This window comes from Camarhynchus parvulus, chromosome 10 (genome assembly GCF_901933205.1).
Source record: "Camarhynchus parvulus chromosome 10, STF_HiC, whole genome shotgun sequence".
NCBI lineage: Eukaryota > Metazoa > Chordata > Aves > Passeriformes > Thraupidae > Camarhynchus > Camarhynchus parvulus.
The window spans coordinates 5,202,338-5,226,470 of record NC_044580.1 but is presented as its reverse complement, the minus strand read 5'-3'; the positions used below and the strand labels follow the sequence as shown (position 1 = coordinate 5,226,470).

At 39.5% G+C, this 24,133-nt stretch overlaps 1 protein-coding gene across 3 annotated transcripts in view; it reads left to right on the top strand.

The window, feature by feature from the left end:
- USP3 (ubiquitin specific peptidase 3) overlaps window positions 1-24,133 on the top strand; it is a 40,581-nt gene that overhangs the window by 3,621 nt on the left and 12,827 nt on the right. For all 3 annotated transcript variants that reach the window (XM_030955344.1, XM_030955345.1, XM_030955346.1), the window contains exons 2-7: window positions 11,385-11,445; window positions 13,160-13,291; window positions 19,177-19,260; window positions 20,738-20,819; window positions 22,995-23,077; window positions 23,628-23,741. In XM_030955344.1, the coding sequence (XP_030811204.1) occupies window positions 11,385-11,445; window positions 13,160-13,291; window positions 19,177-19,260; window positions 20,738-20,819; window positions 22,995-23,077; window positions 23,628-23,741 (556 nt within the window). The remainder of the gene's footprint in view (window positions 1-11,384; window positions 11,446-13,159; window positions 13,292-19,176; window positions 19,261-20,737; window positions 20,820-22,994; window positions 23,078-23,627; window positions 23,742-24,133) is intronic.

The window sequence follows — 24,133 nt, the reverse complement described above, 5'->3', positions numbered from 1 at the left end:
CTGTTGCATTTGTATGATGGGCCACACCTTCAGCACTGTTGTGCAAATCATGTAATTATGAAAAGTACTCTGGAACAGCTCAGATGTGGTATTTCTCAACAGCTTTTCATAGACTCATCAAACCACAGGGAGCCTTGCCCCACCTAAGTAAGATTGCAATCTTCTAAGCACACCTGTGGAAGTCTGGAGCAGTTTTCCAACTTTTTTCTGTGTGATTGAGGATTCATTAATTGTTCTCACTGGGCTCATTGGTTGTTCAGTGTAGAGTTTGAAGTTCTATCTTTAGAAAAACAACTGTGGACTGATAGGATTGCACCTGCTGAAGTAGAGATTCTGTGATTTTGGGTTTTTTTTAAGGGGAATTGCATGTGAAGGATGCTTTTGCTTTTCAGATCACTGTCAGTTGAATGCTTTTTTCCCCCGTTAAAGAACATAATTTTGTCAAGTATTGAAGAGCACTTCTGGCTGTAGACTGGTGTTTCCTGCAAAAGCTGAATATATGTGCCTGGCATCAGGTTTTGCATTCTGATTTCTGTTGCACAAGAGTTGTAATTGCACCAGTGGTCAGAAACATACGTTGTGGGATTTGGAAATGACACTGGGAATGTGAAAATCAGGAGAGCCAGCACGAGCAAGCTTTTTGAGGCCTCATGAACAGTGATTATGCTGAGTTAACAACTTTCTCTGTGTGTGTTTTAAGTTACTAAAATATTTGGTGAATTCAGTTTGTTCAGAATAACCCCGGATATCCCTGAGTGCTTATTTAGATTTGAGATCAAATGTTTTGGGCTGAGTAGAGCTTTCAAGAATATGACTGCGCTGGATCAGGCTGCTTTTGATGAGTTTTTTTGTTTGCTGCTTCCCTGCCCACCCCCCATCAGATTTGGTTTTCTCAGTTAAATTAGTCTCACTGTTCTGCTTTCACTGGGGTAGATAATGCCATTCTGCCGCACTGTGATTTCTGGCTTTGGACCATTGCAGTCAGTGCCAAAACAAGTATAATGTAAAAGCACAGGTACAGACTTTACCCTCTTGGCTTTCCTTTTCATCCCACCTGCTTCTTAGTGTTGCTTCTCCATTTCCATAAGTATTTCTGTTTCTGTCTGCTTTTCCAGTTTTATTACTAGAGGTCCTGATTTCTTCTGTCTTTTCATTATTACTGTAATATAGGAGGAGGGAAAACTTGCTGAAACTGGAGAGGGCTAGGTAGGGCCTTATTCCTAAGAAAACTTCAGTTCTCTGAGTGTAAACTTAGGGTGAGATCATGGACAGTGTGTGGACCTAATGGTCTGTATTACGTGTGTGAGGATTATTTGTCACCCTATATCTGGAAAATTATTGGGCCTGGAAATTGCCAGATTTATTCTAAAATTTAAATGACAAAGTAAATATATTTTTAAAATTACCCCTTTTTATTTAGTAACTTTAATTTCAAAGTTGGGTACTCTTTCACCTTTTCATTTCTCTGGGTTGCTGTTATGCAGGAATGCTTGTAAGTAACTCTATAGGTTGTAATATTTCCTTAGATTCATTCCCTGGCTGTTGTTTTAAGTTAGCTTGTTAGATTTATGTTCTTTCAGACTCAGTCTTGTTTTCCTTAAAATTGGTTTTTTTGGTTTTTTTTTCCCCTGTTCAAATTGCTTACTGATGTGTTAACTGACCATGGGGTTAGCAGCCACGCTGGCCTGTGAGGTAGAGCACACTGCTTTGGAACCAGTTCTGTTAGAAGGTACACATTTATTGAGATAGGATAAAAGTCTTCATTTTGGTCTTGTAAGTTAGATGGAAATTTTATTTTAATTGCAAAAAAGAAGCGAGTCTTTCAGATGCTTAGTATCTTTTACAAGTCAGTAAATTGGTGGTGATCGATATTTTCTAGATTTTCTTTTGAAAATTTTGTTTATGCTCTACACAACAGTTGTAATGTATCATAAAATTTGAACATTAGATTGGGAAAGAGGTGCTTCAGAGTAAATAAGTAGATGTTTAATATGTTGCCTTTGAGAAACTAGATGTAATGTTCATGATTATTTTGAAGATCAGCTTTGAAGGGCAAATTTTACTACTGACTGTTGTAGTATCCAGTGCTTTGAAATGACTCTTCAAAGTGTCTGACATTGTGGAAGCGGGATGAGACACTCGTGTGCATGGCAGACTCTTGATTTTCCTCAGATTAGGGTAAATCTCATTACAGCTGGTTTCAGTGTAAGCAGGATGATTTTCACATTTTCCCAAGCTCTTCAGTGTGTGCAGGTGTTTAACAATATCAGTGCATTAGGCTTTGTTTGTCTGATCCTGTCAAGGTGCTGAGGCTGGCACACTCAGACTCGCTAAGTTTGGGTTTTTTTGTCACGTGTATCTGAGGTTGACAGAGTGAAAGTTTCAGACCCAGTGTTTGGAATGAAATGAAGCCTTGAGCCATTTCTTGTTTGATCAGTAACACTCACTTCATTTAGAACCCTGTTCATGCTCTTTTTTAACTAACATTCCTTACCTAGGTAAAAAGTGATTAAAAGCCATTAATTAAAATACTCCATGAAGGTTAGAAAGTGCAATTTAATAAAAAATTTGAATCTGAAAACTAGTTAAGGCTGTTCTGATTTATACCTCAGTATTGTTGGAGGAAACAGATTTTATTGTAGAGTGAATTGGAATTGCTTTATGGTGCCCTTGGTATGGGAGTAGTGTAAGATTTTGTCCTTAAAAGTTATTTTCCTCAATTATAAGAGGATGTGTTAAATGATACTTGACATGATGAGTACACTTGGCAGAGTACTCATCTCACTTAGCAGTCTTATCTGGTATGTCAAAGCAATCCTCTGGGGTTACCCCCTTCGGAATATCTTGCATAATTTTGGATCCTGTGAATGAATGTAGTTTGAGATTTTGGTGGCAGATTTAATTACCCAGGTGAATCTAATCCCAGTACCCCCCGGCAGCCTGGCAGAAAAAGGTGGTGGTGGTTCTGGAAGTTGGCCTGCCTCTGTGATGCAAGCAGACAGCTTTCTGCCTGTGAAGCAAGGTGATACCCTCAGGTTTGGGATGGGGGTTGAAGGTCCTTATCAGTATCAAACAGGGAAATACTGATTTTTCAAGGTAATTCATAGGTGGGAATGTGGGCATCTGCTTATCTGTGTCAAAATAGGTGTATTTTCTGTGAGAAACAAAGCTCAGGCTTTAAAATTTTTAAAAGTTTAATAAGGGATGAAAGGGATAGTACCCAGTGCTGGGGTGTGTGAGGAACTGCTAGGAGCACACCGTTAACTATAGCAACTCTTCCTATATAATTTCTCATTGCATTGGTCAAATGCGTATTGATGAATATTATACACATTCAAGCATTTCTTTTGAGTTTACATGTTCCAAGAATTCTTTATCGTAGTTTGACCCTTGACCTCAGCTTCTTAGAGTACGTGCCAAAATGCAGATGGGATTTTGAGAATCTTGTATTTTATTTCTTTACAAGGTCCCCTGGTCTGTGGTTTGACAGTTACTCTTAGCTGAAGGGTCTGTGGTATATTCTTCCTTGTGCTTTTGGTGTTATTTGTCTGGTTTTTTCCAATATTGTCATACAGATGTTATAGCTATTTTTACAAGTACTTTCAATCAACATTAGCTACTTCACTGTTGCCAGTCAGCTACAAAAATAAAGGCATTATTTATTATTTTACAACTACAATTACTTCTGCAAAAGTGAGTTATAATACACAGTACATAGCCTCTATTTTAATATTTTGCGAAAGCCCAAACTATAATTTATATATTTATTATGCTAAGATATACAATTTACACAGAGATTAGGGCATTAACCCTAAAAAGATGACAAATTATACTATATCAAAAGAGATTACAAACTGTACTATATTAAAATAATTTACAAAAGCTAATAATAGTGAAAGACAATAACTGCATAGTTATTTATAACATTTTCTCACAATAACCTTGACCTCTTGACCTTTTTAATTTTTGGGGGGTTTTACCCTTCAGTTCATATTTTGATTTGGTAATGTTTTCATCCACCATGTTTTTAGGGGTTTTTTTTTGGGTCACAGGGATGGTTTAATGTGTCTTTTGCTGATATTGGGGAAGTAGGAATATAATAGTGGCAACTACAAAGAGATTATTACTAGACTAGATTATATAAAGAAAGCAAGAAGACTTCTTTCTGTCTTTCCCCTGTTTTCCCTCCTATTCCCAGCTATCATATTTTGACCTGCTACTAATTGCTGACTTACTCAAAATGACATTACACTGTTGGCTTTACTGTGTTTTTTCTGGCTGCTGTCTGAAAATGAGCATTTATGTGTCTTGCTCTAACATAAAGATTTAGTAACTTTTTTTTTTTTGTGGATGCTACTGCTACACTGAAGAACGATATCTGTTTTTCTGTGAAGGCTAAAAGCATTCAATTTTAAAATATATGTATTTAAATTTGTATGCTAATTAACTATCAAAGTAGCCAAACAACTAAAAAATGTTTTTAGAGTGTAAAGGAGAAATAGAGGCAGTAATTTTTAAAAAAGTGCTTTTGGCTATGCCTGTTCATTAAGATCAGATTGCCTTTATTGTTTTCTTTCTGTCACTCTGTCTTTCCATACTTTTCACTGTGCTTTCAGGTAGGATGTGATTTTTGTGGTATAAGCAGGAAGATCAACTGCTGACACGTCTGCATTGTCCTGGACGCATCTTGGAAGGATGAAATTCTCAGAAGGGATGGCGGTGGTGTGGCCTGGGAGCTGAATGTCTGTGTGTGACCGGCAGCGCTGATCCTGTCTCTCTCTCCCTTACCCAGAGCAGCGAACTCGGGGTGTCTCATTCTGTAAAAGAGCTCTTCCTGTTACATGATAAAAAATTGTGTTTCTGTAGTGCTTCTGGGAGTGACCTGACTGGTTTGGCACCTCCTCCCCTCAGTTCAGCCACTTCCTGGGGACCTATTTGCACTGCTTAGAAGTAGTGTTCGTGACCTCCCTGCCTGCTTTCCCATCACTGCAGGCAAACAAAAGCGCCTGCATTTTTGTAACATCCCCGTTTCTCAGTGTGGAATTTTGATTGCATAATGTGAATGCCGAACTGAAGCCAGTGTGGTCGAGTGTGGGGAAGGGAATTTCAGGCCGATGAAGCTGATCACCTTGTTCTCTGATATTCTTCAGCGTTAGGAATGTGTTGGGCACTTCAGTGACCTACCTATTCTGTGAAAAGTTGTGCACCTACCCCTGCTTTATATTCTCACACAGGTGTTCAGTATATCTAAATTATGTATGGTTTTCCACTGTAAATGGGAATGGTTCACTGTAACCATGTGGGATTTCTTCTATGAGACTGAGCAATGCTTTTATTTAGCACAAGGAGGAGGAAACTACGTGTACAGGTATGCAGGAGCACAAATAATAGTTCACAAACTATCACTAAATGACTTGTCTTCTTACTAGAAACCTGATCTTTTGGATTTTAGCTGAAAGATAAAGACCGGGAAGGAACTTTAGGTTTTTTCCCATGGCTGCTAGTGAGGGTTGTTTGTTTCTTTCTTTAAATGTTCTTTGGATTTTAATTTGAATTCTCTTATATTTGAATGTGATTTGAGTCAGGCTAGGGCTTGATACTGTTGAGACTTTTCTTCATTGTGAAAGAAGGTTTTAACATTTTTATATGTTTAGTAATGCTTACTAGGAGACTTGCTTCCTTGTGAATTCTCTTGCTTTGATATAAATGGAATTGAAATTTCTTTAATATTTTCTTAACTTTTAGTTTAGTTAAGTGTGTGTTAGCTCATTTTAAAACAAAGCATTTTAAATAGCATAATTGAAAACTTTTTCCCCTTCTGTCTGATTTCATTTTGGTTAGAATGCTGTTTTTCTAAAATATGCAGTAAAGATGTCTTACAAATGAAAGTTCTGTAACATATTGTTAAATAGAAATTTTTTTTGTAACAGTTAAGAATTTACAGCAAATTTAGTGCAGGTATGAGCTTCTTTTAATAGGGCAGAGGGAAGGAGAGAGAGAAAAACTTCTTGAAATTAAGCTTGAAAACAAATGGGAGTGTTCTTTAAAACCTGGGCAGTAAAACCAGCTGGCTTCTAAGTGTAGAACATGTCACTAGTTTTCAAAGCCTGTAATGTTCCTTTTTCCTGCATTCTTTGTTTAGAATGGGACTTTTGTCTGTTCAGGGGTTAAAAAAATGCTTTTGCAACATTAACTTCCTTTTTCAGTCACCTGACTTTCATTACAGTTATTCACCTGGAATTTACTGGCCTTCTTAAATATGGAGCAGATACTTTTCCCAAATGCATATACACTTCAAACATTCCCCACCCAAACAAAAAAAAACCCCACAGTCAACAACCATGCACATTTAACTCTGTATTTAACTTTGAGGAACCTGTTTATAGATTATAAGATAGCATTTTAGTATTCTTACTGCACCTCTGGGTATGTTAAGGCCTACCCTGTCTTTTCAGTACTTTTGATTCCTCCTGAATGTAAACGTACAGTAAGGTCAGATAATAATAAAGCTTGTGTGTACACTTGAAGGAAGTGCCTTTTTAAATACAGAAATGATTGTCAGAAGCTGGGAACCTGATCAGTTGTGTTGGTATATGTGTGCTTAGTAGTAAGGAACTTACATTGCCTGTTAGGCATTTTTACATGCTGCTGGTAAAAATACTAATGTACCTTGGAGGATACCTGTATTCTTTAAGGCTTCTTTGTTTCTGGCAAGAAGGTGTTTTTTCAATGCCAGAGTGTCTGATTCTGGACATATCCACGTACATATCCACATACCCTGCAGTCTTGACTGATGTTCTGTGATGAGGAAGACTTGTAATTTTTGCCTTGAGATGCTGTTTACTGTATATGCTGGTTTATAAGTGAGTTTGTGTGCCAGGAGGAAAGAGTGCATGTGGCTCTCAAATGTTGTGATTTGGTCCATTCATCTTAGTGGAAAATCCTTGGTTCCAGTCTCAGTTTTAATAACTGAGTGTTTTGTGTGGTGGATTTTGAATGTAGAGTGCATAAATATTCCTTGCTGTAGAGGCTGCAGCCTGGGTGAAAGCTGTAAATGCTAGGCTGGGTGAAAGTTTCACTCGGTCTCTTGCTTTGTCTCACTGTTCCTCAAAAGAAGTACTTACTCATGGGAAGGAATTGGCAGTCCTACCTCAGCATTTAGAAGTTGTCTGTAAAGAAGGTCTTTCAAGGATAGGAGGTATGTGCATTAAATTTGGGATGTTCACATCTTGGATGAAAGGGCATTTTGTGGAGAAAACTCCTCTGCTGATTTATTCAGTCTTTGAAGAAACTTGTGCCTGCATCCAGAGGGAGTTCCCGAGCAGTGAATTCCAGCAGTGGGCAGACCCTTTTTGCAGCTCTAGCATGTCAGCCCAGAGGAGGGACCACATCCAATGTGTTTGTCTCCTTGATGTTTCTCATAGGTTAGTAACTGGGGTGATTCCCTACTTAGAACAGCAGCTTTCGTGGATGACTCTCAAGCACCTGATGCCTGTTGTATATTTCATATGGGAAGTTCTATGTGTTCAATTCAGAGCTGTTTTGGCAAATCACCTTACAAATTTTGTGTAGAGTGATGGCTTTTGGGATATCTTGCCCTTGGCTGCAGTTAAAATAATTTAAATAATTAAGGTGTACGGGCTAGTAGGCTCAGTTTTGATCTCTGCTGGCAAAATTATTTTGGTAAATGACTCAGTCTCTTGTTCTCATCTGTAAAATGGAAATGGGTTTTCTGAAAAATGCTTTGACTGAAAATCTTTGCATTTGAAAAGCTATGACTAAAGGGGGTTTTGTAAATTTGGTTAAATACTTGTACAGAATTTTCTGTCACCAGGTTTTTTCCTTGCAAATTTCTCCCACCTTTACTTGCAGATTCTTGGAAAAGGTAGCTTTCATTCTGATTCCTTAGGCCTGATGTGTCACAGCAGAAGGTTCATGTTTTACAAGGAAGGGGTTTTTCATGTTGGTGTGTGGATTGTTGCTGCTTTTTTCTTCGCATGTTGCTAGTGGGGACTGTGCAGCTCTCTTGCTGCAATTGTCAGGTTCTTTAAGGAGCAAAATGGGAGTCCCATTACTAAATCATAATTAAACAGGACACTGAGAGATTTTTAAAGCAAAATTAAGGTAAAGGTATGGGAAAGGAAAAGTAGTCCATTTCTTGTAACAGTATTGTTGTGGGGTTTTTGGATAGGCACGTGTGTGTCACATGATACAGCATGCTGTACTTACGTAGCTTAGGTATGTGTTTGTCACCAAGTGCTTGTGTTTGTGGGATTATGTCCTCAGCACAGTGTCAGTGTACCACTGATACCACAAGTTTGCAATTATTGTTCCTTCTTCCTGAGTGGAGCAACAGTGGGGGTTTTTTATTCAGTTCAGCTTATTTTGGTGTAGCTGACCCATTGTGTGAACATAAAGTGAACTGACCAGAGGTCAGTTAGTCCAGAGATGTTTCTGTGCAGGTCACTGTGTTATTGAGGTCTATAATTGGGCCAGTAACACGGGAGTGCTGCTACAGCTCTTTTTGAGAGCTGAGCCCAGACTGGTAAAGGCTGTGGAGACTATTCGAAATAGTTTAGTGACCCTAATCTTGTTTCTAGTCAATGTGCTTTTAACAGAGGAACTAAAGTATTTCTCTTAATGTGCTGATACTTGGTGACCTTTTCTTTAGTGTAGCAATGAAGGGCTATTTTAAACAGTGGCTGTAAGCACAGTTCTGTAGCAGCTCTGGCCCGGGGTCACTCACGCTGTGTTGATCGCATGGCTGTGCTGCTGCCAGATCTCTGGCGGACACTGCATCTTGCAGGTTTCTGATCTTGGCTGCTTTACAAAAACTGCTTCCTGTGTGTCTCTTCCTTTTCCTGCTGCTTTTTTCTATTACCAGTTTTACAGCTATGCAGTGTGCTGTATAACAAACCCATTCATTCCACAGGTCTGTTGTATATTTTTACATAGCTGTAACTTTCCTTCAGTGACAGTCTGCATCTTTGCTGTGTAAGAAATGCAGTGTTTGCCAGGAGCAGTCATGCTTCACACAAGTGCCCTTGGAGTCAGTTTTCAATAAGGAAAAAAAGTAAAGCACGAAAAGTATGTATTTGCATGATCATGGGGGTGGGATGGAGTGGGGACCCTGTGGTGACAGAACACCAAATTGATTAGCCATATCCTGCTCATTCTGTATAGCATAACTCAGTGAACCTTATCTGGGTGATTTGCAAAAAGTGCAAGCTGCACGGATGTCTCTGAGTGTTCTCAAAGTTATGTATGAGTCTTTACTCTCCTGGGGATGGATTAATAATTCCTCTTGGTTTAGAGAGGGCTTTGCAGACTTTACTCAGAGAAATCATTCTGTAAAAGAATTCTTCCTATGACATGATAAAAAATTGTGTTTCTAAGTTTCTGAATTAGGATTATTTTGATGTAAGGTGGCAAATGGCCTCAGATAAGATTGTGGCATTGCAGCTTTGCTTTCCCTTTTGGCACGTTAGTGTTGTTTTTGCCTGACCACTTGAATCTGTTCTAAAAATACAGCAAATTGAGGCAGTTGTTGACTGTTTCAGTAGCCAAACTTTTGTCCACGCTGAGAAAGCAGCCACTGTTCCTTGGTCTGTATACTACTAAATAAGACAGATAATTTTTTTAGTGGGGTTACAGTGTGTGAACATAACTTTAATCCAAAGTAAAAGATGCTAATGTAATGCTCCCCTCTCTTTAAGTAGTGCTTAAAGAAAAACAAACCAAACCTCCAAATCCCAATTGGAAAACTGATTATGGAGCCAATATATCGTACCTATACAAATGCAAATCGTTCCTCATGATTTAGTGTGTGTGACCTGAAAGTCCAGAACACCCAAATCTGTTTTAGGGGTCAACTTCCAGGGCTGTGTAATGTTCTTGGAATTGAAAAGGGATTTGCTATGGATCACTCTCTCTCACTTCTGGCCTGCTTTGAAGCTTACTGTATTCATGTCAGTACCCCATCTGAAAGGAATAATGTGCAGTGTCTTTATACATGAAGCCAAACTGTCTACCTCTAGTTTAGATTATGAGTAGTTCTGGACAGTGACTGTGATTTTGCTGTGCATTCCATGGTGCCTGTCTTGATAAAGTCCTAAGTAATGCCTGAAACTTCCAGTCCAATTTAATTTATGAAGTAGGAAGATAACTGCTACAGGATCTGAACTGAGGAATGCCTGGAGAGCCAGGCTTTAATGTAGTTATCTGCTGAGCCAGCCTCAGAGAAATACAGAATGCAATCTCCAGCAATGTCTTAAAAAACTCAGTTGTGTAATTCTCTGAGAACAGAGCAATTGGAGGTCACAGATTTAACTCTGGATTCTGTGTTTAATCTTATTGGGAGTCACTTCCATGTGGTGTGAGTTCATTGTGGGTGGAGATGTTTGTGCAGAAGATAAACTACACATTTCTGATGTGATGCAATTGGGGCAAAGTTCTTCCTAAAAGTTAAAGTAAACAGATGAACCATCTTTTCCTATTCCCTGATAGGAAAGATGGAACATTTTAGATGTATGCGATTTTTTTGGTATTATGCAGAGGTTGGACTTGTTTGCTGGCTTTATTCAGAACACTTCAACCTGCAGAATGAGCACTCCTTCAGTATAATTTAGCACTTGACAAACAAGCAGTACAGGTATTTAAAGTACCTGAATGTGAAATTGTAATTGTCTGGTAGGGGTGGAAAGTAGGAGTAATAGTTTCCATTATAATGCTTTGACCTACTGGTTGAGAACCAGTTCCATGCGTAGATGATAACATAGTGAAAGCAAACATGTTATTTCACAGTGGGAAATTTCTCCTAGGATTTTAATCCTAGGAAGAGATTTTTTATGTTCCTGGCATGGAAAGTGTAAAGTTGTGCTTTCTTCACACAGCACTTAAACACAGATTAAGTGCATGAATGGTTTTGGCTTCTTTTTCTTTCCTTCTGGTTAATATTTTACATTGCTGTTTGTAAATTCAAGCAAATAATATTGTATCAGGGTAGACCAGTGGTTCCTTTAGCCCATTTTTAATTGATAATAGCTGTTTTTAAGATCTTCCCTTTCTCTTCTGTTTGCCAGTGTTAAATTTTGGGTTTCTTGGTAATGTTTTGGTCAAATTAGACAAACTTCTTCCATGTTCCTGAGTTGAAATGTAAACCAAAACAGCACTACCTGGCTGCCCTCTCTCTATTGCAAGATGGCCATCACAACTGTGGGAATAAGCAGCTTTAGAAATAGAAAAATTGGGTTTTGCAGAACCAATGCCAGATAACTGAGAAGGTTTGCCAGTATTTTTGTTGTTCTGATATTCTTGTATTGTGTTTTAAAATCAAGTAGACTTCATTCGTTTGACACTTGGGTTTTTTTTTTAATCTTTTATAGTGTGCCGGTCAAATAAAAGTCCCTGGGTCTGTCTGACGTGCTCGAGTGTCCATTGTGGAAGGTGGGTACAGTGTTAGTGTGCAAATCTTAATCACACCTTTATCTTTCTCCTTTGTTGCTTCACTCTGAGGCAGTTAGTTCAAAATTTCCCCGAAAGAAACCTTTAACATTGTATGTTTATGCTTAACATTGTTCTTTGCTACTTTAGGAGAGTCCAGAGATTATATTCAAGATATGGGGGTTTTATTTCATTGGGTTTTTAAAGTAAAATGGATGGTAAATTTGATTGCTCAGTTCAAAAAGTGTGTGGAGAACTGATAGTTTAGTAGGTTATTGTAAAGTTCCATTCTGTGGAAGATGTTTCTTTTGTGATAAGATGAACACAGTAAGAGTTGTTGCAAAGCCATGAGTTGGCACAGCTTATTTTGAGAGAAACAGCAACTATTTAGCTGAGACTGAAAATAGCTTAAATGTGCTGCAGTGTAGTTTTGGACCTAAAGTTATTTCCATAGCATGTAAGAAGTAGCTGCCATCAGAATTCCTTCCGACTTCACCTTGATGTCTGTATTAGTTGAAGTACACCAAATAAATTGTGGAGGAATTATATAGTCAATGCTGTTATTTATATGTCAGGATAATTGTAGAAAATGTGCTGCTACATAAATGTTTGAGATGCACATATTACTGGAATGCAGCTGGTATTGACATTCAGACAGTATCTGAAGCATGAACATGATTTCTTCTGTTGGATAACATCTGTGCTGGTGTGCTGTTATTCTGGGAAAGCATCATTAAACATAGTGATTTTGTCTCCTAAAGTGGTTTGAATGAAACTCCAGATTTTGGTTGTTTGATCTAGGTGTCACTAAGTGCTACAGTTTTAATAATGTGTCCTATTAAGAGTTTTTGACACTGACCCTTTTTTCCCCTCTGTTTATCTATTTAATAAATTTATACTTGGTGGGAGCTAAGAGAGGGGGAGATACTTCATGGTGTGCAATAAATAATTGGAATATTTTAATTGTTACTAATCTTAAAAAAAATACTACTGTCTCCAAATAGCCTTTCTTATGAGCAGTTGGTAGATATTGAGTCAGTTATTTATGCAGGGGTTTTTTGTCTTTCCAAACAGCTCCCATCCTGAGAATGGAAAATAATTGAATGAGAAGATAAAATACACCTTAGGGCTTTTTTTTTAAATTAAAGATGCTTAATTTCCTATATATCAAACTTTGAGCATAAAGATGCTCATTGTGTCAGCAAAAGAGCTGCAGGATTTTAGATTTCTTATTCCCTTATGTAACAACGAGCTCCAGAGCCCAAGTTCATGAACTCGATGTCTGTAACATTAAATCATGCTGCAGAATGGGAAAGCTGAAAATGGGAGTCAGCGCTCTGTTAAAGGGATCCCAAATACAAGTGCTGGGGGAGAAAAGGTAGAGCTGTAACAAGAGTATATGTGAAGGCAGTACTGAGAACTAAGTGCACTACAGGTATGGGAAAAGGGGGTTCAGGATTTTCTCAGTTGTGGAAGTGCATTAGTCTGTTAGGAGCACAGATCCTGGGATTTGGTCAAGGAGATGGAGGGGCCAGTTTGGACCACAGGAGAGAGTAAAGGGGGAAAACATTAGAAGGTTTGGCCAGTGTTTTCACACAAATGAATTGTCTTTTTAATGCTGTTGTAAATATTGGATGCCTTTTTTATTCCTGTTTTTTTAATGAATGCTGAGTAGCTATTTTGAAGTATAAACTTCTTTCTTTTACATTTATTTTAGATATGTGAATGGGCATGCAAAGAAGCATTATGAAGATGCACAGATTCCTATGACCAATCATAAGAAAACAGAAAAACAGGAGAAAGTTCAGCATACTGTGTGTATGGATTGCAGTAGTTACAGTACATACTGGTAAGGGTTTAAACACTGTAATTTGACAACTTTTTATATACTAGAAGGTGAAAACATCAGACTCTTGTGCAGTATTACGTTACACACATTTTTGAGCGTTTCATCTTTTGCTTTCCAGACCTGTCTTTTTGGAGCACTCTGCTTTTCCATGTGTATTGCAGCACTGTACAGTTACTGGCTGTAACTAAACTCTCACATGTCAAATGTCTTAAACAGAGAAGAAACCTTTTGAAATAAGCACTATGAGGTTTGGAGTTGCTTCTTTTTGCTTTGGGGTGTGTGGAGACCCAAACCTCTTAATTGCAAAAGCTGGTTGGTTGGTGTTGCTCCTTCCATCAACCCGGTGAGCCTTTCACATGTCCTTTATTTGTCAGAATTCAGAAGGTAAACTATTACACTGTAGTTCCTGTCCAAGAGATCTGAACTCGCGTTGTGTTTGTGCGTGTACTTTCTATGAGTCTGGGAAAGTGGCTGGTCCTGTTGGGAAGCAGCACCAAGTCTCTAGCAATAGTAAAGAAAACAATCAGAAATGTTTCTTTAAACAGCACAGTGGCCTGGGCTGATTCCTTCTGTGGGGTTCTTGCAGTGTGATATGCACTGTTTAGGGAAACTTAATATTGATGCTGCTAATGTTGGATTCCCCATGGTCCTTGTTCCCCAGAGGGCAAAGACTGGGAGTCAGTGGAAAGCACTGCTTTTTGCCTCAGCATCCTCCATCCTCTTCCCCCTTCAGCGAACCTGTTGACAGGTGCTTCCCCATTTGCAGCTGCTCCATGGTTTCCCATGTGTGTTGTTACTTGTGCAGTGTGGCAGGGCAGGATTTGAGCAGTGTAAATCCTGGGGAAATCCCTGTTATGGTCTTGTAAAATTACTGGATATGTGGCTGCTCTAGTGGGTATTTTAGTCAAATAGTTGGGTGTCTTTTGGGTAGTTCATTAGGGAGAAAAAGTCTGTTTGATGAAGTAGTTTTATGAGGAATGCTTCTATAACAAATATTTTTATCCCCTGCAAGTAAAACCCCAGTTATGTGATTTCACCTGAAGAAATGTTGTTCAGAGCAACTCAAAAACTGCTTAGATGGTGGAAGCAGCTGTAGGTATGTAAGCATAGACTAAAGGTTTGAGTAGCTTTGTGATGTAGGGGAATTTTGCTTTATTTGCATTTTATTTTAATGACTGGCATTTTTATCTGCTCCTATGTGAATACATGAGAAAACAGACAAGTTTTCCAAGGGGTAAATTTGCACAGGTTACCAGCATTGCGACAGCTGTGAGAAGCTAGTTTCACTTTCCCAATCAATACTGGTAGCAGCTGAGTTCTGTGTTGTGGCTTTTTGTTTTGTTTGAATTATACCCTGTCTTCCAGTCATTCTGAAGGTAATAATCTGTGCAGGAATTTTAGCAGGGTATTTGAAGTCTTTGATTATATCTCCATTATGACAAGTAGTGTTCCAAACTTGCTGAGGCTTGATGAGTTACAGCAGCAAGTCTGAGCACCCTGCTGACCTTATCCCAAACCCTGTGTGGGCATTGCAGAATACCAGCAGCCAGACTGGGGGCTGTGGGATGTGTTACTGACCCCAGCTGTGCTGGGCAGGGCAGGCAGACCTGCACCTGGGGAGGTGTGTGTTTGTGGGAGCACAGAAGGGAAGCAGCTCAGCATGTGATGTCTTTTCTGCTGTAGTCGAGGGCTGAGTCATCTGTGGATGAACTGGAACTAATTGTAGCCAGCTTTGCCTTGGGGAGTTCCTGTTGTGTAGGTAATTCACCAGCAAATTATAACTCCTTTGCTAATGTGAAGGTGAACAAGTTTCAAAAGCAGTTTATCTTTGCTTTCATTTAGGATATTTCAGGTTTTTCCCACATGATAATCAGGGAAAGATACTTGAATTTGTTACTGTGCCCAGTTGAAATGAGCACAGAAGTTTAAAGATGAAACAGAAGGCGTCCAGATCAACTTTTCCCCCTTTATTTTGGACAGTACTGTGGAGGCTCCTGCCAGTTAAAGCTAATAGTTGGGTACATTTGAGACATAATTAGGTATTGTGGAGAGTGAATGGGCTTTCAATAGCTTTGAATAGCCTATTTGTGAACTGCAGTGTAGACATTAATCCAGTAGGCAGTCCTAAGTTTATGCCATGGTGGTTCTTTTAAGTGAACCTTTATGTAAAGATGAGTATTTTATGCTACCAGGGTGGGCTGCCTCAATAATTTGAAAGTCAATAAAATACCATCCTAAGACTTAATTGAATTTTATTTCTACTGTAAAAATAATGCAGATATTTTGATTCAGTGCCAGCTTTTATATTTTTATGTGCAGTTCTGTTTACTGCACAAAGTTGAGCACGATGCTGTTATTCCATTTTTATCTTATGGATCCCAATTTACTGTGTTCCTTGGCTTGCATGATAGTATCAGTGAACAGGCCTGTATGGGCTTTCTAAGAAGGCAGCATTTGATCCTTTGGCCATGCCATAACCTGTAATGAGTCTTTCCAGAGGGTTTTGTTCTTTGCTTACTCAGTCCTCCTATTCAACTGGTCAGTTTTACCAGTGGAAAAGTTGAGAGAATTTGTTAATATTTTGTTACGAGAGTACAACTCTCTTCTTGATTCTTTGGTCGCTTTTGAGACAAAAGATGCAATACTAAACACTCAGACTAAATTATATTTGAGATCTTAACTGCTGAGAGAGTCCTGAATCCCACTTTTTGAGGTAATCAGCCTTTCAGTTAGTTCTAAAGTACTACACACAAAGAGTTTGCAAGAAGTACAGATCTTTTTTGTCTTCAAACTGTCAGAGGGTGCTTTCTCATTCTGTGTTAGGGCTTTTTTTTTGTGCACGAGAAGTAAAATGATACATGTAAGAACCCACTTTCCTGAAAGAGGACTCTTGTAAATTGGTTTTCTCTGTGCTAGTGCACAGACAGTTGGCACTGGAGAAGAAAGGCTCCCCTGTTGATATATTTGCATAATATGTTTCCTGTGTTCATTTAATCCCAGACACAGTTTGCAGGTCAGATTTCTCATCCATTACACTCCTTGTTACCCCTTAAAGGGACACAGCTGTGTCAGGGGTGGGTGTGTGTGTGTTCCTGGCTGGTGTAAAAATAACCAACTGTCAAGGACTTAGAAAAATTCTTTTTTAGTCTCTGTGAAGAAGGTTCTCTTTAAAAACAAACCAGACTTACTGTGCTGGTGCCATGGGCATTGGAAAATGAGGTTTCTTAGTCATATTATGTTGCATTCTACAATCAGTGAAAATAAGAAGAGTAAAAAGCCTTTTTAGCAGACAGTAAAACTTGAGCTCTTTGTTTATTCATATAAGGTGTTGGCATAACTAAGAAAACCTTTTCTTAATTTTTCCTATCCTTCAAATTCTTCAAATCTAGTCAGGGCTTTTAAACACAGCATGAAGTCCTGTCCCTCCTAAGCCCTGTAACAGCAGTAAGCACTCAGGTTCCCAGAGCAGTGCATATATTCACTGGCTTAATGCCATTTTAGAAGCAAAGGAGGCTAGGTCTTGGAAGTAGCAGAGGTACTAAAAATAGAGTGTATAGAGGAAAATACTGTGCCAGCCCATATAAGGGACCCTCTGCAAGGTATAGAATTTGTTCTGTGTGGTTGGTGTAGCTACTGTATCCAAAAAAGGTATTTGTTAATTTACAGTGATCCTGCGGATCATAAATTAGGCAGCTGTTTTGAATGGCAGCTTCACATATAGGATGTAATTTCTCAGCAGTTTACCCTTAAGGTGTGTGGGCTTAGCAAATTTAGGTTACTAAAACATAAACTACTTCTAAATCTGTTTACTTGGTTTATCCAAAATGGTTTGGAGGTAATGCTGTTATTTCTAATAGTAGTGCTGAATCCTCAGTGTTGCAAGAGAGGTTTTTTAAAAAATCTACCTATTAAAAAGAGAAATAGAAGATTGTCTTGATTCTAAGTGAAACTTAAAATTATTTTTCCAGTGTTGGAAGGACCCTGACATTTACTGATGTATTTGTTTTTATTCTTCCATCTTGGGGCATGTGCTAAACTGGTGTGTAAAAATAAGGTTAATGTAATCTTCAGGGCACGGGAGCAATGAAATTATCTTTCAGCAATAAGTTCTCATTGAAGGTTTCAGTGAGCTTGTATCTGCTTCCATGCCCTGTTTTCTCACCAGCAGCTACTCCAGCATTAGTAGCAGTGTGACTGTGCTGGTGCAGCTGCCCCTGCTCAGCAGTCCCACACTGTGTATTGGCTGACTGGGCCTGTGTGCTCTGTGTTGGCCTGAGAGCTGGCTCCTGTGGGAGTGCCAAATGCAGGAGCACCTCACTAGGCCTTTGTAGGTAAAAAGCTGACAAGGACTACCTAAGATGTGGCTGAAAAATAAGTACATCAGCAGACTTCTTCTCCCTCCCAAACTAACTTGGTCTGTGGCCATCTTTAAAAATGTAAAAGAAAAAATACTGGTGATCTTACTAATTTCTAGATCTTGTGTAAGTACCCGTAATGTTGTCACAGGCCCCCAGCTGGGTAATAATTAGCATTGACTCTGATTCCAGAAGGCTAATCAATCACTTTATTATACTGTACTTATTAAGAAACCCATTGCCCTTACAGACACGATACAGGTGGACCCAATTGGTCCTTCAATCCAAACACCATCACCACTGGCCAATTAAGAAATCACCTTTGGTAAACAAATCTCCATAACACATTCCACGTGTTCACAACAACAGGTGCAGCAAGTGAAGATAAGACTTGTTTCTCATTCTTTTCTCTGATCATCTCACAGCCTTCTCCAGGACAATGCCTGGGAAAGTTGTGTTTGCTCTCTGTGGCCACAGAGCTGCTGCCACACCATAACGTCTTCATGCAATGTTTGGATGTCTTGAGAGGCGTCATGTTAATTTCTCTTCTTAGAGGGAAAAATCAGAGGTACTGAACACACTGATCTTAGGGGCTCCATTCAGTGGCAAGGACCTTTACTTTGTCAACTTTGTAGCCTTTTCAGGAATGTAGAGTTCGAAGTAACACTGGCAATACCTGCAGATTTATGCAACAAAGAGTGTTGTGAATTCCAGTTGTGCCTGAAGTCAATAGCTTCATTAAATTAGGAAGCAAATGTGTATCTGCTCCAGCAGAGGAATAGCCTGAGGCGATGATGTATTTTGCATTTGAGTCACTCTTGTGCCAAAGGGAAAGGAGAGACATAGCTACAGTTCTGATATTAAACATATCCAAAGTTAGTTTTCCTCACTTGTTCACTTGCCTGCCAAAATTTGAAGCTGTAATTTGACACTTCACAGTATGTACAGAAACTGATGAGTGATTGAATGATATTTGTGGTTAAGCTCGAGGTGCAAGTTGCCACAGACTTCGGGCCTGACTTTGGAACTCTCAAGTGATCTCTTAGTCCATCATCTTCCCTGGTGTTTTTTCAGTAGCACAGACTTTTATGTGTTGTCTATATCTGTTCAGCACTTCAGGTTTCAGTGATAACTTACAATGTTAAAATAGTTTAAAAATTAATAAAAGCTTTGTATTCTGTTTACCAGGGGTCAGTTGATCTTTTCTCATGAATCTGTGGATAGACTACTAAGTCTGCTTTTCATTACACTGTTTCAGTTTTTGTGGAACTAGAATTCTGCCTCGGTCCAGGCAGTACATCATGCTTTTGATTTATAACAAAGAACTAAACTAGCAGAAAACCCATGTAATAAGATGGTTCCTGCATCCTCTTCTGCTGGAGGGGGTTTCTTGGAGGGAACCAAGCTCAGTGTGAGGTGTTGTGCTCCACAGTTCTCATAATCTTTCACTGGATCCCTTTGGTGCTTTCCACACATAGGCTTGTGTGGTTTGAGGTGCTTTGCATATTCTGAAAAATGTTTTTCTTGCAGTTATCGTTGTGATGACTTTGTAGTCAATGATACCAAGCTGGGCCTGGTACAGAAGGTCAGAGAGCACCTACAGAACTTGGAAAAGTAAGTAGTTTGTTTGCACCCAGACTGCCTTGGGCAAACTTGTAATAGTGCATCGTTGAAGTGGTATTTGTTTCATATGTGTATATGTACCTAATTACACGTGTCTTAATCCTTCCGTGTGTCTGACACTGTGTTTAAAAACCTTTTCATCACTGAGAAGCAGAGGTGCAGAACAAATGGATTTGATTGATCATGATCGTATGTCTTGTTCTGTTGTCAGAGTTTTGTCAAAAAAACAGAATAAGCTTTTGTTATCAGAGAAATTCAAGAAGAAGTGCGGGGGGGAGTAGTCTTCATATTAATTGTACAGTTTGATTTGCTAGCAAAAAGATTAAGAAGACTTATTAACTTGTAACTGCACAGAAGAGACATTTTTTCCTTTGTCTCTGTCTGGTGCTGTTCCACTGTAAAGCAGATAATCTGATCCTGGGTGACATATGTGCTGTGGCCAGGCCTAGAGAGCAAAAAGTGCTTGCACAGTTGGCCTGAAAATCTTACCTAATACCAAGCAGAAATATGGGTGCTTTCAGTGCTTCCATGTACATCAAAATACCCCTGAGTTCACACAGGACTCCTGCTACGAAATTCCTGTGATCTGGGGAAATCTCTGGATCCTCCCCGAGCTAAGTGTATCAATTACTTGGTAGGTTATATTAATATTTTCATTATTTTCCATCCTCTTTTGATGGTCTTGTCAGGTACATTATGAGATGTAAAGATGTTTAAGTATAATGAGAAGTGAATTGGAAACATCCAAGTGATGTAACTTCTTGGGAGGTAAAAGATACAGTGCAGGCTTCCATTCTGTGTAATGGTAGTTTTTGAATGCTTGGAGGGCATTTTAATAAAAAAGAAAGAAAAAGGAAAAAACCTACCAACCAAACCTGAAACAAGCTATGATTTCAGTATCAAATTAGAGAGAAGTCATCAACTGGTTTAATTGAGAGGCCATTAATTTCCATTGATGTGCAAAAGACTAAGCAATTATTTTTGTAACTTAGTATTACACAAATGTTAGAACTTCCATGTATTTTTCTTTAAGTAAGAGAAGTCAGTTGTAATACACAAGTACTAATATTCCACATATTCTTGATTTTTGGTAACTTAATTTTGTTGTGATTTTTTTAAGTTATATTTTTAAAGGCTTAGATGATTTTCCTGACAGAAGAACTTAATTTCTTTGACCTAGGAGAAGGATGAATATTTTAGATGACAAGTAGCTGCTACTAAGGCCACTCTTGAAGGCACACATCCCTGAGCAGAACATCCTGCATAAACTTACTGGTGGGCCATGGGGCTGTGCCCTGAGGGAGGTGCAGCCAATTTCATACTGCAGCAATGGGGAGCCTGTTTGCTGTCAGTGACACCTGGTGACAGATGGAATCACTTTGCTAAACACAAGTTGATTTTCTCTGGTCCATTCCACACAATACATTGTTTTTCTGGTAAATAACCACTTACAATTGTTTTCCAACAGCTCAGCCTTTACATCAGACAGACATAGGAAAAGAAAACTATTGGAAAACTCATCTCTGAACAGCAAGTTATTGAAAGTAAATGTAAGTACAACAGATCTGGTACAGTGAGTTTAAAGGGTTTTTGTAAACCTGCTGAGGTTTATAGTTGGCCTAGACCCAAATTGTTCTTGGTGCTCTTTAGCATCTTCTGACCACACACCTGAAAAGCCCTTTCACACACAAACATGGCTGATGCTTTGCTGCATTTCTGTTGATGTAGGCTGAGCTTTCCTGGGCTTTAGAAAGGTTTCATGTCAAGATGGAGCTTTGGTTTTCTGAGCAGACAAGGAGCCTTTGTCATTTTTTTTGTTTTTTGGGTTTTTATTGTCCCAGGTGCAGAAGACAAAGGAGGAGGTACATTCTTGAGGGAGGCTAAGAGTAATTGTTATGAAAAAGTAAAAAATGTTACCAGTTTTTTTAAAAGAGCTCAGTAAAACTTGCTTTCAAGAGGAACTATGGACTGTTTTTAAGCTTTTCTTCTCCTCATTTCATCTTCCTGCTATTACAACTTCAGATCTGCAGGATAGCACCCAGGAGAGGAGGATCCAGCCCTGGCTAGATGGCGAAAGGGCTGCATCATTTCATCCAAACAAAGAATGTCGCAAGTCAGATGTCTCTTTTGTGCAGATTGTGTTACGGGAGTTTTCATAATTTCTTCCAGAATTTGAGGATGGAGAGGGGAGATACTGACCCAGCTGTATTCAACTGGTTCATTTTCACCCTTGGGAAAATGGGGGAGAGATGGAGCAGAGCTTTTGGGCTGTGGGACAGCAGTGTCACCAAAAGCAGCTGGAACAGCAGCTCCTTCAGCCATAGGAACAACTGCCCAAGGGGATGGGAACGGGAGCAAGAGCCTGGGGTGGAGCAAAGCAGTTGGTTGCTGTTGGCAAAGTCTGGAGGGGTTTAGTTACTTTTAAAAATGCACTACTACAGTCAGTTTAGGGATGTCTGAATGTGCTGTCTGCATTTCCTGCACTGTCCCAGTCTTGCAGAGATTGAGGAAGCCTAGGAGAAATAGTGGGGTTTTCTTGCTATGGCAGTACACAGCATCATTTCTGTTTGGAAAAATGACAGCCAGTAAAAACCAAAATAAAAATTCCAGGCAACGTTGAGATAAGGACAAGACAGACTTAGAAAGCTTGAACTAAAAGCTTATTTTATTCTTCCTACTCTTTGCTGTTTTGTCAGTTTTATTAATACTTCAATATTGCCTCTAACAACAGATTATTTTTTATTGTTGGCTTATTGAAGCTTATCTTGAACTGCAGGGGCAATGCTGCATTAGTGCTGTGCTGTAGCACTTGGGGCAAGAGTGAGAAAAGAATGTGCTCAGGACGCTGTGGTGTTTGCACTTTGAGACACTAAAAGATGTAAAAGCCCAGCTTTTAAATTCTGTTAGAATAATGAAGAATGCCCAGAAATTTGGTGAACTTCCAGTGTGGTATTTTGTAGACAGTGTAATGTGTACAAATGTTGCAGATTCTAGAATCATAAATGCAGTGTTGTCCACATTTTTCTTCCCTTTCCTCCCCACCCACCCTGGAGATAATTTGGCGAAAAGCAAGCGCATCTGTGGGTTCATTGTTCTAGGCTGTAAATTGTGTGTATTTTGCTTTTCTTTTTTCAACTCTTTGCCTCTTCTTTGCACAGTCTAACTTGACTGTTTATTTCCCAAATAAATGCTGTTGTCTTGTCTTTCAAAAACCCTTCTGGCCACCACAGAATCCCACTGAGACTCAGACTAGTGCTGGTGACTTAAAAACAACCTGGAGGTGGCCATACTGTGCATATTAGACATGGGAAAATATGGATGAGGATTGGTACTTTAAGTTTTCAAAGGCACGGTAGGGAAATTGCTATCCAGTTCTCACTGAACACTATTGGAGTGTGAATATTTAACATACATACACACACACACACAAATCCTTGGCAATAAGAGCCTGTGATTACCTGTATTGTCCTATTCTAGATTTATTTGCACAGGAAAAGATGTAGTATAGTTTTCTCTTGGCAGGAATGAGTAAGAAAGAGTTTTCATGTCAAGATGGAGCTTCAGGGCAGTTTGAGCTGCTGAGGTGGTTGCTTTAGCTTTGCAGCTGCACTCAGTGTAGTTGGTTATTGTTCAGACTTGTGCTTGGTCCGACAGTGATGGCTCTGCAGGAGGGAAGTGGTGGAGCAGTGATAAATCTTTCTGTAACCTGACTGTTCTCATTCTAGGGAAGCACCACTGCCCTTTGTGCCACAGGCCTGCGGAACCTGGGGAACACTTGTTTCATGAATGCAATCCTGCAGTCACTCAGGTACCTTCCCCAGCTCTCCCACCACTCTCAGGGGGCTTGTGTGCTGTAGCATTGGGCAGGTGAATTTGGCATGGTCCCACTGGACAGAAGTGGATCTGAATTTGCAGGAGTGGGTGTGCATGGGTTGGTAAAGTTGTGTTTCATGGTGTGAGGCACATCCTGTGGTACGGCATTCCAGAGGAAACCTGCCGTGTCCTTGGCAGACCAGGAGAGTGCCGAGGCCAGTAAATAAGTTAACTTCCTCAGCAAATGCAAGTCTGGGTTGTTAGGAAATGATAGCTCTGTCTGGCAGGGTATCTCTTAGTCAAAGCAGAGCCAAAATGTAATCGTTTTAGGAAGCTGGGATGACAGTGATATTTGCAGATCTGCGTAGTTACTGACAGAAGGTATTTGCTATAGTGTTTCTTGTCTCTTAAACTGTTTGCGATTGCCATCCTGTATCACTGCATGAAGTGGTGTTTATGCATTTCAAAGAACAAGCTCCAGAATACATAATATTATCCTTTTCCTCTGCCCTTTAAGGATTTCATTCTTATTTCATTTTTCCTAGTAACATTCAGCAGTTTTGCTGTTACTTCAAAGAGTTGCCTGCAGTGGAGCTGAGGAATGGGAAGACGGCAGGGCGGCGAACTTACCACACCAGGAGCCAGGGGGATAACAATGTGTAAGCTGTGTGTGCCTTGTGAGCTCTTAGCTGTGCAGGGAACAGCAAGTTTGGGCTGCTGGGGCCACTGGATACTTTTGATCTTGCACAATTCACAGGGGACAAAGGCACAGAGAATAGCTGTCTACAAAGAAAGAAACTCATATCACTTGCAGCTTGCTGTTACAGGTCTGATGCTGCAGGGAGAGGCAGTCACATACATCAGGTAGTGCTGGAGTGTGACATGTTAAATCATGTTAAGAAGTCCTCTTGATATGTGCTGCAGACATTATGCTCCTGACTTCCAGCTAAAACAGGGTCATGAGGATGTGACTGCAAGTCAACCTACTGCGCCTACTACTGCAGAAAGTTCAGGAGTAAGTGATTGATGATCTGTAGGTTGCTTGAGCAAG